The 16,082-nt window shown below is 50.0% G+C and overlaps 1 protein-coding gene across 1 annotated transcript; it reads right to left on the bottom strand.

The window, feature by feature from the left end:
- Window positions 1-529: 529 nt before the first annotated feature.
- CSNK2B (casein kinase 2 beta) lies at window positions 530-16,044 on the bottom strand. The gene is made up of 7 exons (XM_069943736.1): window positions 15,920-16,044; window positions 11,663-11,742; window positions 9,210-9,312; window positions 8,723-8,838; window positions 3,323-3,398; window positions 3,050-3,239; window positions 530-832 (listed from the first exon to the last, which is right to left on the bottom strand). Exons 2-7 carry the CDS (start codon window positions 11,732-11,734, stop codon window positions 742-744), a joined length of 648 nt encoding a protein of 215 aa, XP_069799837.1. The 5' UTR covers window positions 11,735-11,742; window positions 15,920-16,044; the 3' UTR covers window positions 530-741.
- Between the last annotated feature and the right edge of the window lie 38 nt (window positions 16,045-16,082).

Genomic DNA, 16,082 nt, shown 5'->3' with positions numbered 1-16,082 from the left:
TGCCTGGACAGCCAACGGAGCGCTCGTTCATCAGGGGGTCAGATCTTATGTGCCGCCTTTCCAATGCATCTTTGATAAATTGAATGGGCCACAGAAACAATCTAGTGATTGTTAGTGCAGCCCGGCCCCAGCTGGTCAGGCCTTGTGAAGTTACAGCAAACCAGTGCCGATCACAGAAACTGGTACTCCCTTGCTGCAGCCCTTCATTGCTGGAGGCACCATAGACTTCATTACAATGCAGTCTTAGGCCCTGTTCACACTACGTGGGACCCCCCACAAACGTCCGAATCCTGCCTGCTACAAGAATGGGAGTGCTTGCACACCTTCACTCAAAGAATTGACATGTCTAACAGATAGCAGGCAGGATTCGGCAGAGTCCGCACAGAATTTTGGCAGATTCAGTAGTGTGAATGGGCCCTAGGGAGTTTCCATAAGTTCCTTACTCCATTTGATTTTGGAGTAGCATGCAGCCTTTAACAACCCCTTAGCATGACAGGAAAAAAAAAAAACTCAATTTGATAGTCCAGCATCGGTTCATTCTATATAATTTTATTTATTTAACCACAGTCATCATAGGTTGTAGGAACACACTTTTAAGAAGACTAAAATAAAATAGGTGAAAAGTCAGACACCGAAAAAAAAGAAAAAAAAAAAAAAACATTGCTCCATGACTGGTGCAGTAAGATGAGGCTTTGGAGGGGTCAGCGGGCCCGATACTGAAACCGTATACCAGGGTGGATCTCAACGCATTGTCTTCACGGGACTTTTGAAGTTGCTGGCTGCCTGAAGCTGGAGCTGGTATGCCATGGGGTGGATTTTGAAGCCATATAACCTACGAAGAGGAGAAGAGACAACAGAATTAGCTCAGGCCAGAGTATAGGTAGTATGGAGGATATATACATACATACCATGCGGACATGCGAGCCCTACACAGCTTTATTCTAAATATTATGAGAATTTCAAGTAAAGGGTCTCCTATTTAGGACGTCCATAAACCCTCATGGGTGTGGTGCTAGCCCTCTATATGTATCTATGGGGGACAAAATAGCAAATTAATCTGCAGCTATGACAGGCATTCCCCTATATGTATACAGGATACATTCAATCACATCTGTATAACTACCCAATGAAGGGGGCGGGGCCTATGTGACGATGATGTCATGGATGGGGCGGGGCTTAGTGGCAATATAGGCGGGCGATGTGGCACAAAGGCTGTGAGGCCCCGCCCACACATACCAATCCAAAAGGTGATAAAAACGACCAGCACCATGAGGTGTGATATGAAATAAGTAATGAAAGCTGTAACATTTACCCTTTACACTTGTGGAGAGCAGTCAGACTGCAAATAGGGGGTGACAGTGTGACTTTAAAATGTCAGGAAGGAAACATGGCTGCAAGCTAAGCCCACACAAAACCAATCCCAGATCATTTAAAGGGGCTGCTTTCTTCCAGAAACAGCACCACTCGTCCTCAGTTTAGGTGTGGTATGGCAGCTAAGCTCCACTGAGGTGAATGGAGCCTTATTGTAAAACCACACACAACCTGAGGACAGGGGTGGCGCTGTTTTTGCAAGAAAGTAGCTGTGTTTTTTCTATTAACCCCTTTAACACGATTCCCCGGTATAACCCACTGACCTGCAACAACACTGCGCTGCTTGGTTGGTTGAGATGGCAGCTGAGAGTCTAGTTCAAACTTGCCATATTAGCTATCGATATAAGGAACGGTCTTCACACAACCCCAGCAATATATGTCTGAACAGTGGCGTCCAACCACGTGCAACATATTTTTCATAGTGGAAAAATGAAGTCACATGTTTTCGCTGTAACCCACAGACCACACCCCGAATAACTTCTAGTCTGTGGTTGATGACGACTAAATCCTATTTACTGAATATTTGCTTTCCGTAATTATAAACCTCGGGTGGATCTCCCAGGGGGGAATGTCCCAGATGTGGGAGGACACAGGCCGCTGCTGGGAGGGGAAACCCCCCCGCCCCCCCCAAAAAAAAATAAATATGGGAACCTTGTGATAACTCTGAGGAAGAGGACAAACTTAGGAAGCCATGAAGAGATTGTGAGAAGGGTTTTCTGCTGACTAAACAGAGGCGGCCATTGTGTGTGACGACCACGCTACACTCCTAGGTGTGTGATGATCCGGCTACACTCCAGGGTGTGTGTGCTTTCCTGTATTCACAGTATCTATTGGAAAAACTGATGACACAGGAAAGTAATCTCAGAGATGTATCCTCTATATGTATATGTAGCAGTACCCCCTGCTGGACAAAATGCAGAACACAACAGTGACTGCTTTCACTTAAAAAGTGTACCTGTGGTTTAATATGTTTATTTTTTTTTTTTTTGCAGAAATCAATAGTACAGGCGATTTTAAGAAACTTTGTAACTGGGTTTATTAGCCGAAAAATGCATTTTTATCATGAGAAAGCAGTTTAAAGCTCTCACCAGTCTTCATTGTTCTCTTATGGAGAAAGGAAGGGTGGAGGGAGATGAGGCACCAAGACAGAACAAAGAGTTAATTTACAGCTACATCACTGGGCTATCTCCTCTGAAGTCAGCACTGACCTCTCTGACCTCTGAATACCAGCTTTCACACAGCTTCCACTGTGTAATCTTTTGTTCTCTGCTGGCGACTAATCTCCCTCCTCCCCCCTCCATAGATTACACAGGGCCCGACTGATTAAAAAAAGGGGTGGGGTGGGGTGGGGGGGGGCTGGGGAAAGTCTTTTTGAATGCAGATAATGGCATATTTGCCTAATAAACCCAATTACAAAATTTCTTAAAATCTCCTGGACTATTGATTTCTGCAAAAAAATAAAAAAATAAAAACACCACAGTGACTCTAACGCTGAAGTCTTTCATGGAGGACTATGTACAGATCTCCAGCTCTATAGGGAATATTTCCCACATACATACCTCATAGACTGTAAGTGAAGGATAATTTGTAGTAGGTGAAGGATAATTTAGTCCATGGGACAACGCCCTTCAGTTATATTTAGGAAATCAGACAATGAACTTATCCATCTCCATCTTACCTGGGGACAAACTGATTGGCGGGTCTCTTGGGTCGATACTCCGGGTGAACCATAAAGAGCATATGGGGGAATCCAGTGCCAAAATATGCTCCATCTGTGTGATGATGGCGGGAGGATTTGGGGGTGTAAACATCCATACACTTGGGGCAATACAGCTTTACCATGGCTTCACCGGGGATGTCAGAGAGGCCTGGCAGAGACAGGAACAAGGTTAATACAGCATTTATTACTGCAGACAGAGCAGGCAGCAACATACAGAAGGCAGGGACCTACCGATGGGCAGCATAGGCTGATTCTCACAGTAGACGCGGGGACAGTAACCAAAGTCTCCCTGCTGGTACTTCTCCAACTGCAAGAAAGACAAGAAACAGGAAAAGTATAAGAAAAGTCCAGAAGTGTCGGAGACTCTGCCAAAGCCATCTCGATCACCGACACTGGAGTACAAGCTGTCGCCTTTCCTTTACAGTCTGTCCACAAAGAAGCCCCAGGCTTTTCTCCTCCAGGACCACCACTACCACCAATGGTTGTGCCTGGGATTACATTCATGCACTATGGTCCAGTTTTGCCCAGAAATAATGTTTGCCCCAGCCTCAATAACCACATGGCTTTTGTCACCTGTTACCTGGCAAGACCAAGGCCTGAGCAGCCATCTCCTCTGTATGGCTCTAAAGCTGAATCCCTCATGACATGGTGCCAAGCACCCCAGATACAGATAAAGGGAGCAGCAAGTTCAGGTAAGAGGAGACAGTGCCCTACGGCTTATCCTGAGCTCTGCTCCAGCAAATGGAATAGGACAATGCAACTAACCCCAGACACAACATGAGCAACAGAAATTATAGAGGTCGGGGGGCTTCTAAAGACTATAGCTCAGGTTGGATCAGTAGAGCTGTGAGGCTTTGACAAGCTTTGACAAACTAATGACATGATGGGCAACTCTGGCTTTCTTGCGTTTGCATCAACACTTAGGCCAACAACATATCACTGAATGACCAACTGGGTGTGTTACCAGTTGGGGGCGTGTAACCTCACTGTCTGGTAATGTCAGCTCTGATTGGATACTTATGGACACGCCCCCTGTTGGTAACACCCATTTGGTTAGAGTCATATGTCTAGTAAGAACAGAGGAAAAACACATCACAAGGCTATAAGAATAGATGATCCAAAGAGGTTATCTCATGGGCATCGCAGGTATTTGCTAGAACAGACAGGTCAGCAGCAACAGTTCATCTTTAAAGGGTACATACACTCACTGGCCACTTTATTAGGTACACCATGCTAGTAACGGGTTGGACCCCCTTTTGCCTTCAGAACTGCCTCAATTCTTGGTGGCATAGATACAAAAAGGTGCTGGAAGCTTCCTCAGAGATTTTGGTCCATATTGACATGATGGTATCACACAGTTGCCGCAGATTTGTCGGCTGCACATCCATGATGCGAATCTCCCGTTCCACCACATCCCAAAGATGCTCTATTGGATTGAGATCTGGTGACTGTGGAGGCCATTTGAGTACAGTGAACTCATTGTCATGTTCAAGAAACCAGTCTGAGATGATTCTAGCTTTATGACATGGCGCATTATCCTGCTGAAAGTAGCCATCAGATGTTGGGTACATTGTGGTCATAAAGGGATGGACATGGTCAGCAACAATACTCAGGTAGGCTGTGGCGTTGCAACGATGCTCAATTGGTACCAAGGGGCCCAAAGAGTGCCAAGAAAATATTCCCCACACCATAACACCACCACCACCAGCCTGAACCGTTGATACAAGGCAGGATGGATCCATGCTTTCATGTTGTGGATGCCAAATTCTGACCCTACCATCCGAATGTCGCAGCAGAAATCAAGACTCATCAGACCAGGCAACGTTTTTCCAATCTTCTAATGTCCAATTTCGATGAGCTTGTGCAAATTGTAGCCTCAGTTTCCTGTTCTTAGCTGAAAGGAGTGGCACCCGGTGTGGTCTTCTGCTGCTGTAGCCCATCTGCCTCAAAGTTGGACGTACTGTGCGTTCAGAGATGCTCTTCTGCCTACCTTGGTTTTAACGGTTGGCTATTTGAGTCACTGTTGCCTTTCTATCAGCTCGAACCAGTCTGCCCATTCTCCTCTGACCTCTGGCATTAACAAGGCATTTCCGCCCACAGAACTGCCGCTCACTGGATGGTTTTTCTTTTTCGGACCATTTTCTGTAAACCCTAGAGATGGTTGTGCGTGAAAATCCCAGTAGATCAGCAGTTTCTGAAATACTCAGACCAGCCCTTCTGGCACCAACAACCATGCCACGTTCAAAGGCACTCAAATCCCCTTTTTCCCCATACTGATGCTCGGTTTGAACTGCAGGAGATTGTCTTGACCATGTCTACATGCCTAGATGCACTGAGTTGCCGCCATGTGATTGGCTGATTAGAAATTAAGTGGTAACGTGCAGTTGGACAGGTGTACCTAATAAAGTGGCCGGTGAGTGTATATCTTACATGCTTGCATGGCAGGGCACCCTTTCAAACCCTAACAGGTTTGTAGTCTGCTCCTAAAGCAAGTGGTGTACAGAATTACTGGAAGCGCCATAGATTTGCATTGTAATACATTGCTGCACGAGAGTGAAACAATAAGTACCAGTCAGGGCTAAAAATATTTTAGTTATGTTAATGGAGTTAAACTGCACTTAAAGCAACAGAGTTATGTGCCAAAATGTTAACATGTCCCCTAATTTTAACATGAGGGATTATGGCAAAGGATGCTCAAGGGCTTCCACTACTATGCCCATCTCCAGGACAGGAGACCACTCTCCTATCCTGGTCACAGGGACGGGGTCTCCCATCACAAGGGAGGAGCAGGGCAGATGACTGCTGCTACGTTCACTCTCTATGACAGCTGCCAGAAAGCCAAGTACAGTGCTCAGCTACGTCCCGCTGCCCCCATAGAGAATGGTTGTAGTGGCGGCATCCACATGTGACTGATTCTTGTTTTTGAGATAACTGGGGTCCAACCTCTAAGTCAGACAGCCGTCCCCGAGCCTGACAACAGACGATCACATATAACAGGGATGGGGAACCTTGGGCCCTCCAGCAGCGAAGCTTTGGCTGTCCATGCATGATGGGAATTGTAGTTTTGTAACAGCAGGAGGTCCCAAGGTTCCCCATCCCTGACATATAATAATGTGATAACCCTTTAATACTGTGCTTCTAGGTGACTATAACTGCATCACCCCTTACAGATCCTATGGCTTGACCAGCTTGACCACATTCTGTTGTAGTTTTGGTCAGTGGCTCCCATCCCTGTTTATTCCTCTGCTAAGTGAGTATGGTAGTAATATCAGGGCAGACATGATGTGTAGTAACCAGGGCCGGTCACATTACATACAGCACATATATCCCATCTCTGCAGCCGTCAGGTCAGCAGCTGCACCATGGCAATGATCCAGAGATGGAGCCGCTCTGTCCTCGACCTCTAATGTAAAACAGCTGAATGATCCGGGTCGGTCAATAGACATTAATCATTCATGAAAGGGATGTTCATTACAGCAGTATGAGCGCTGCAGGGAGGGTGCAGCCAGGACGGAGCTAGGAACAGAATTGGGAGTTCCTGTCATTGAGAAGTTGCGGTGGGCGGCGTTGGCTGTGGTCCTGGCGGCCGGGCCATGGAAAACATTTACCGGACGTGAACTGATCGGACAACACGGCTCATATATACAGAACACAGGCAGGAGGGGAGCAATAATAACCAGGGAAGAGCGTCTGATCGATATACTCAGTACTGCTGATCTCAGCAGGGAGGGGGAGATCGTGTACGGTTATTCCTCATATATATTTCATAGCAAGGTCTTCATGAAATAAGATTTAACCCCTTCAGCAGTGAGCTCTGTTTTTGGCTTTAAACGCTGAGCATGTACATCTAAAGGTCCCCATACACCTTAGGGCCCTATTCCACAGGACGATTATCGTTGACGATAAACTATCTCAAACGACAGCTATTGCGAATGACCTGAAATCGTTTACCCATTTACACAGAACGATGATCGTTATTTATGACCGTTCTTGCAGTCGTTACTGCGTTCGTCGTTACTGGGAACGACATCTTATTCCATGTGAACGAACTGCGAACGAGCAACGTTAAAAATAGGTCCAGGTCTTTTTAAGCGATCAATGATTTCTCGTTCGTCGTTTAATCGTTAACTGCTACTCAACCGGAAGATTATCGCTTCATTCCGAACGGTCGCCCCGTGGAATAGGGCCCTTAGGCTCCAATTACACAAATCGATTTTTAACGATTAACAACTAACGGTAAATGATTGCAAACAAGATTGTTTATCGTTAACCTGAAATCGTTCACCATATTACACCGAACGCTAATCAATAGATACAATCGTTATTACAATCGTTACTACAATCGTTTGCTCCATCTGATCCAAGCAAAACAATGAACAATGTGCAATTACGCTGAACGAGTAGTGAACTGAAATGCGAATGAATGTGGAATTACCGAACAATTAACGATGATTTTAGGTTCAGATCTAAATCAACGACATACAAACTATTTTTTAATCGTTGCCTGCAATTACACAGAACGATCATCATTTAAGTTTGAACAATATAGCGATTTTTCGCACGATAATCGTCCCGTGTAATAGGGCCCTTAGACAGCCAAAGACCCCACTAGTGTCATTGGCCGTCATTCTAAGGTGTATACGGCTCTCCTGAACCACCAATAGGGGTCGGATGTGATGGAAAATAACAGGTGACAATTTTTAGTCCGTCAAATATTTTAGGTTTATGCTGACCTTAAAGGGGAACTATCCGCAGGTTAGACTAATCAACCTGCTGATATGTTCCTATTACACAGGAGACCCCTTTAAGGTGGTAAACAGCCAGGATAAAAGCTCTGCAATCCCAGCCATGTAAATTACACCTCTCAGTGGACACCCATACAACACGCAGACTAAAGCAGTTCCACTCACTACCAGGTTAAAGGGCAGGTACCATCAAGGTTCAGCGAGTAAAAAGATTTCAAATATTACAATCTTCACATCGGTTCCCATTTCCTGCAGATAAACAGCTTTGCAGTGTAGACTCGACAGAGTGAACAGAGTCATATTAAGAGTGTTGGGAATTTAAATGTCAAAAATGAAGATGAAATGCACAACGTAAACAAGTAACCAATCACAGCTCATATTTCTGCCATGGGTAAAATGAAGCAGAGCGTCTATTGGTTGCTGAGGGCCATTTTCTATTTTACACACTTTAATAAAATTTGAAGGTGGTTCTGCATTGTATTGTTAGAGACGAGAGACAGGACAGCAGCACTATACGCACATAGGAGTCTGCTCTGTATGCTGCTGCAGTATTCCATCCTCTACTGAAGACTGTTTATAGTCTATTGCCCCAACACTGTCCACTGATGTTACTACGTGGGCAACTTAAAATACAAACCATGTAAAGCAGCCACTCTCCCTATCCAAAGATACGCGCAGATCCAGAGTTATCGACATCCCGTTAATATACCATAAATATTCTGGAAGGACAGTATCAGGACGCGAACACTAATAAAATACTTCTCTGAGAAATGGTCGATACCAACCCCCATGCAGAAACACAATCCCTCCAGTTATCAGATAGGAGTGATATTAGCCATTTAGGTATCAGATACATAGGCAGTAACAGGAAAACACAAGGTCTCACCATCTGGGCAATGCCGCGGTTAGTCAGGATATAGCGGGCATGGATCAGTCCGTACAGCATCTCAGCCGCCTGCTCAATGAGGTCACTCTGATTGGGATTGTCCTCTAGCTCCTCATCTGTAGGATGGAAATAAGAAGTGACTTGTGACCAAACCATCATATATTAAATAAAAAATATAATATATATATATATATATATATATATATATATATATATATATATATATATATATATATATATATATATATATATATATAGCCTAGAACTCAATATCCCTGCAAACATTATGCTAAAATAGCCAAGAATGATATGCGAACCTGCCGAACGCTCAGGTTTCCATGTTTTCCATGCATCCACCTTCTTCAGCCACGGGGAGCGTTCAGCAGGTTCGCTCATCATTCGCTTCTACTAATAGTCGGTGGATGGTATAGAACGTTACATTGCAGCAATCCTATAGTGTGTTGGGCATGTAATGGGATATACTGACCAGGCTCTAGGTCCAGGATCATGTCCAGTGCCTGTCTATAGTGGGGGACCTGCTCATTGAGTCCAGTCAAGTTGAATTTATCCTGAATATAATCTTCATCGACCTGCAAGAAAAGGTTATAGGGAAAATGCTGTTAAGAGGAGAAGGATAATTCTCAGATGCCACTTAAAGTGTCACTGTCGTTTAAATTTTTTTTTTTCAGAAATCAATAGTACAGGCGATTTTAAGAAACTTTGTAAATATGTTTATTAGCCGGAAAATGCATTTTTATCATGCACTGCGCGCACACCCCCCCCCCCATTAACAGCAGCCTGTATATGTCCACTGTGTATGTCAGCCTCCATCCTTACAGCACACTACACAAGCTGCACCCCCACAGCAGATGCCAGGTTATGCCACCAAGCCAGACACGGGCAGGTAAGTACGGCCTCTAGACCCCCATTTGCCCTGGAGGTCCAGGTATTGAAGCCAGTAAGCCAAGGATGACATGTGACATTACATCTAAAAACCTGTCTCAGGGGAAGGCCCTGTCAGAACGGGCTTATGTGTCACCGATACGGGTGAGAAGCCAACAATGGAGAACGCCTTAAAGGGCTTTATATAGAGATCTCGGAATCCTTTTGCACTGCTCAGATTTCTGACACAAGAAAGTGTAAAATGTTCCGACGACGTGGTCACGGGGATGAATTAAAGGGGTTATCCAGAGGGCAGAAGGTGGCTGAAGCCTTCTAGACTCCAGCGCTCACTTCCTGTGATTCCATGGTTTGGAAATATGTATGAAGTACGCAAGTGATGGTCGGGATATACATCCCCCCCCACACACATTCCCGTATGGAATCACAGCCAGTCAGGGTCTGTGCGTAGGAGGCTTCAGCTGTTTTCCGATCCCTGGACAATCCCTTTAAATTTTTTAGGGCTCCTTTTGGAATACATATAACTTTTTGGAGTGTGTAAGAGCTCTCTTCCTCCATCCAACTTACTGAATGAACAGGTTAGATGTCCAGGGCCGCCGGTTTCTCCGATCCCTGCTGTCTAGTACACAGACACACCTGTTGTTGATCACATACGGGTCCGGCCTCTGCACCCTTGTAATCACCATGATACATAATGATGGTTCACAATCACACACCATCTGTAGGTCTGAAATGGTGTGGGTATAGGCTGCAGGTGTGTAAGGGGGGCGTCATTGCCCACTCTAACCTTATAAATCTGGTCACATGTCACAGACGTGTCTAAAGTTTTGATCAGTCTGTGGTTTTGGCGTCCGATTACCAGATAGAGGCTGGGAGAAGAGCCTGCTTAGTGTGTTCTCTCTCTGGCTCAGAAGGACTGATGTACGTCTACCTGGTGAGCATGGTGTGGGGGAGGGGAGCGCTCAGTCACACTTGTCTCACTGCTCGCTCAATCACTCGGTCGGCGTTTGAACAGTCAGATTAACACTGATCCAAACCATTGACATGTGAAAAGTTTTTTTTAAAGCGACAGTACACTTAAATGGCAACAACTGTGATTAATTTCAGGTTATCTTCAGCTATCCTGTGTGTATGGGGCCGACCACTGACGTTATCCCGTGTGTATGGGGCCGACCACTGACGTTATCCCGTGTGTATGGGGCCGACCACTGACGTTATCCCGTGTGTATGGGGCCGACCACTGACGTTATCCCGTGTGTATGGGGCCGACCACTGACGTTATCCCGTGTGTATGGGGCCGACCACTGACGTTATCCCGTGTGTATGGGGCCGACCACTGACGTTATCCCGTGTGTATGGGGCCGACCACTGACGTTATCCCGTGTGTATGGGGCCGACCACTGACGTTATCCCGTGTGTATGGGGCCGACCACTGACGTTATCCCGTGTGTATGGGGCCGACCACTGACGTTATCCCGTGTGTATGGGGCCGACCACTGACGTTATCCCGTGTGTATGGGGCCGACCACTGACGTTATCCCGTGTGTATGGGGCCGACCACTGACGTTATCCCGTGTGTATGGGGCCGACCACTGACGTTATCCCGTGTGTATGGGGCCGACCACTGACGTTATCCCGTGTGTATGGGGCCGACCACTGACGTTATCCCGTGTGTATGGGGCCGACCACTGACGTTATCCCGTGTGTATGGGGCCGACCACTGACGTTATCCCGTGTGTATGGGGCCGACCACTGACGTTATCCCGTGTGTATGGGGCCGACCACTGACGTTATCCCGTGTGTATGGGGCCGACCACTGACGTTATCCCGTGTGTATGGGGCCGACCACTGACGTCATCCCGTGTGTATGGGGCCGACCACTGACGTCATCCCGTGTGTATGGGGCCGACCACTGACGTCATCCCGTGTGTATGGGGCCGACCACTGACGTCATCCTGTGTGTATGGGGCTGACCACTGACGTTATCCAGTGTAATAATCTACAAGCGGACCTATTACAATAGCTCCCATGAGACCTCACCTCACAGAAGAACTCGTTGCCTCTTAACCCGCAGAACCAGCTGATCCACGACACTTCCTCGGAGCTGCTCATTGTTCAGGCTGTGGGTCAATAAACAAAGGGTTAAACGTAGGAATCAGACAAGGAGAAAGGATCAGCGACAGACGGAGAGGGGACAATATGAAGGATCTGGCTCTGATCCCCTCGCTGGAGACTTTCCCAGATCAGACCCCGTATCTGCCTCTATACACCCCGCACCCACATGGAGCTTTGGTGAGGCCGGGGACGGGTCCTAGCAGCAGATGAGGTCCGAGTGCTACATCTGTGACACAGATAGATCCACAGGGCTTCCCCTCAGCAGGGGGGTAATAAGAGGGAAGTAAATCTCCCTGCGTCTCCTACATGGATGACGTAAACAAGTACCTGGCTGGCTTTATCTGCAACATTGCAGCTTCTTTGTAATGATTTTGGGATAATCACTGTGAGTTTATTAGGAATTTGACCTCAGATTAACCCTCCTGGCATTATAAAAGAAGTAACAAAGTTGCAGATAAAGCCTGCCAGGGACCTGTTTAGCTGGAGAGGGGGGTCAAGAAGGGAAGCATCATAAAACTGAGAATGGAGGGGGGGGGGGGGTATGAGAATGACAAGGAGAGAATGGCAAGAATGAGAAACTAGTGACAGCCATTAGCGGGGGCAACAAGAGAGACAAACATTGTGTGTGTGTGTTAGGGGAGGGCACCAGATCAAAGATCAAACAGCAGTACGGGGGCTGATGGCATAAAGGAGAGGGCAACTACAGAGGTAACTAGAGGGAGACCAAAGGAGGCAAACAGCTGGAGACCAGAGGGGCTGATGGAAGAGACTGGGAGGGGCAAATGGCAGATCTGAATGGGGATCTGAAGAGAGAACATTAGAGAGGGGGCACTAACAAAAGATGGAACCTGTGTGTGGGGGAGGGGGGACAGGAAAGAAGGGGGGGGGGGATAAAACAAAAGGTAGTACAGAGTGTATGAGGAAACTGTGACACATAGAAGAGGTAATGGGGTGACAGGATGAGCAGTATGGGGGGCACAGGAGAGCTGTCAGGAAGGGCAGTATTGGGGGCACAGGAGAGGTGTGGGGAGGAGAGGTGTGAGGGAGGCTGTATGGGGGCATCAGGGGGGAGCAGTATGAGAGGTGTCAGGGGAGCAGTATGGGGGGTGTAAGGAGGGGCCGTATGGGGGCACTGGTGAGGTGTCGGGGCAGTATTGGGCCACAGGAGAAGTGTCAGGGGGGGGCTGTATTGGGGCACAGGAGAGGTCAGTATGGGGTGTGCAGTATGGGGGGCACAGGGGAGGTGTGGGGAGGAGAGGTGTGAGGGGGCAGTATGGGGGGAGCAGTATGAGGTGTCAGGGGAGCAGTATGGGGGGGTAAGAAGTGGCAGTATGGGGGGGCAAGAAGGGGCAGTATGGGGGGGCACAGGAGAGGTGTCAGTATGGTGGTGTCAGTATGGGGGGGCACAGAGGAGATGTGAGGAGGAGAGGTGTCAGTATGGGGGGTGTCGGGGGCAGTATGGGGGGGCACAGAGGAGGTGTGAGGAGGAGAGGTGTCAGTATGGGGGGTGTCGGGGGCAGTATGGGGGGGCACAGAGGAGGTGTGAGGAGGAGAGGTGTCAGTATGGGGGGTGGCACAGAGGAGGTGTGAGGAGAAGAGATGTCAGTATGGGGGTGTCGGGGGGCAGTATGGGGGGCACAGAGGTGGTGTGAGGAGGAGAGGTGTCAGTATGGGGGTGTCGGGGGGCAGTATGGGGAGGCACAGAGGAGGTGTGAGGAGGAGAGGTGTCAGTATGGGGGTGTCGGGGGGCAGTATGGGGGTGTCGGGGGGCAGTATGGGGGGCACAGAGGTGGTGTGAGGAGGAGAGGTGTCAGTATGGGGGTGTCGGGGGGCAGTATGGGGGTGTCGGGGGGCAGTATGGGGGGCACAGAGGTGGTGTGAGGAGGAGAGGTGTCAGTATGGGGGTGTCGGGGGGCAGTATGGGGAGGCACAGAGGAGGTGTGAGGAGGAGAGGTGTCAGTATGGGGGTGTCGGGGGGCAGTATGGGGAGGCACAGAGGAGGTGTGAGGAGGAGAGGTGTCAGTATGGGGGTGTCGGGGGGCAGTATGGGGGTGTCGGGGGGCAGTATGGGGGGCACAGAGGTGGTGTGAGGAGGAGAGGTGTCAGTATGGGGGTGTCGGGGGGCAGTATGGGGGGCACAGAGGTGGTGTGAGGAGGAGAGGTGTCAGTATGGGGTGTCGGGGGGCAGTATGGGGAGGCACAGAGGTGGTGTGAGGAGGAGAGGTGTCAGTATGGGGGTGTCGGGGGGCAGTATGGGGAGGCACAGAGGAGGTGTCAGTATGGTGGTGTCGGTGTCAGTATGGGGGGGCACAGAGGAGATGTGAGGAGGAGAGGTGTCAGTATGGGGGGGTGTCGGGTGTCAGTATGGGGGGGCACAGAGGAGGTGTGAGGAGGAGAGGTGTCAGTATGGGGGGTGGCACAGAGGAGGTGTGAGGAGAAGAGATGTCAGTATGGGGGTGTCGGGGGGCAGTATGGGGGGCACAGAGGTGGTGTGAGGAGGAGAGGTGTCAGTATGGGGGGGCACAGAGGAGGTGTGAGGAGGAGAGGTGTCAGTATGGGGGGTGGCACAGAGGAGGTGTGAGGAGAAGAGATGTCAGTATGGGGGTGTCGGGGGGCAGTATGGGGGGCACAGAGGTGGTGTGAGGAGGAGAGGTGTCAGTATGGGGGTGTCGGGGGGCAGTATGGGGGGTATCGGGGGGCTGTATGGGGGGCACAGAGGTGGTGTGAGGAGGAGAGGTGTCAGTATGGGGGTGTCGGGGGGCAGTATGGGGAGGCACAGAGGAGGTGTCAGTATGGGGGGTGTCAGGGGGCACAGAGGAGGTGTGAGGAGAGGTGTCAGTATGGGGGGTGTCGGTGTCAGTATGGGGGGGCACAGAGGAGATGTGAGGAGAGGTGTCAGTATGGGGGGTGTCGGGTGTCAGTATGGGGGGGCACAGAGGAGATGTGAGGAGGAGAGGTGTCAGTATGGGGGGTGTCGGTGTCAGTATGGGGGGGCACAGAGGAGGTGTGAGGAGGAGAGGTGTCAGTATGGGGGGGTGTCGGTGTCAGTATGGGGGGGCACAGAGGAGATGTGAGGAGGAGAGGTGTCAGTATGGGGGGTGTCGGGTGTCAGTATGGGGGGGCACAGAGGAGGTGTGAGGAGGAGAGGTGTCAGTATGGGGGGTGGCACAGAGGAGGTGTGAGGAGAAGAGATGTCAGTATGGGGGTGTCGGGGGGCAGTATGGGGAGGCACAGAGGTGGTGTGAGGAGGAGAGGTGTCAGTATGGGGGTGTCGGGGGGCAGTATGGGGGGTATCGGGGGGCTGTATGGGGGGCACAGAGGTGGTGTGAGGAGGAGAGGTGTCAGTATGGGGGTGTCGGGTGTCAGTATGGGGGGGCAGTATGAGGGGTGTCGGGGGGCTGTATGGGGGGCACAGAGGTGGTGTGAGGAGGAGAGGTGTCAGTATGGGGGTGTTGGGTGTCAGTATGGGGGGGCAGTATGAGGGGTGTCGGGGGGCAGTATGGGGGGGCACAGAGGAGGTGTGAGGAGGAGAGGTGTCAGTATGGGGGGTGGCACAGAGGAGGTGTGAGGAGAAGAGATGTCAGTATGGGGGTGTCGGGGGGCAGTATGGGGGGGCACAGAGGTGGTGTGAGGAGGAGAGGTGTCAGTATGGGGGGGCACAGAGGAGGTGTGAGGAGGAGAGGTGTCAGTATGGGGGGTGGCACAGAGGAGGTGTGAGGAGGAGAGGTGTCAGTATGGGGGTGTCGGGGGGCAGTATGGGGGGCACAGAGGTGGTGTGAGGAGGAGAGGTGTCAGTATGGGGGTGTCGGGGGGCAGTATGGGGGGTATCGGGGGCACAGAGGTGGTGTGAGGAGGAGAGGTGTCAGTATGGGGGTGTCGGGGGGCAGTATGGGGAGGCACAGAGGAGGTGTGAGGAGGAGAGGTGTCAGTATGGGGGGTGTCGGGGGGCAGTATGGGGGGTGTCGGGGGGCACAGAGGAGGTGTGAGGAGGAGAGGTGTCCTGTGAGCAGAGGGAAGGGGGGTCACCGGGCACGGCAGATGTAACGGTATATGGGTCCCGGATGACATGAGGGGGAGGACCCGCGGATGTCCAGAACAGTAATAAAGGCCAGAGCCGCATTCACACACAGCGGCCGCGCCGCCCCCAGCACACCCGCCGCGGATGGCGGAGCCCGGCCTCACCTGCGCTTTGGCCCCGGACTCAGGAAACACGGCGGTTCTTTCCGGTTCTCACCCGCCGCCACACACAAGGCCCGGTTCCCTTCTCAATGCGCAGAAGCAGCCCGGAACGGAAGAGGCGTGACCGGAAGTGACCTGTAGGAGGCCGGGAACTGTAGTTCTATTA

Source organism: Dendropsophus ebraccatus, chromosome 10 (genome assembly GCF_027789765.1).
Source record: "Dendropsophus ebraccatus isolate aDenEbr1 chromosome 10, aDenEbr1.pat, whole genome shotgun sequence".
In the NCBI taxonomy this organism is placed as follows: domain Eukaryota; kingdom Metazoa; phylum Chordata; class Amphibia; order Anura; family Hylidae; genus Dendropsophus; species Dendropsophus ebraccatus.
This window is presented reverse-complemented; position numbering and strand designations above follow the sequence as displayed.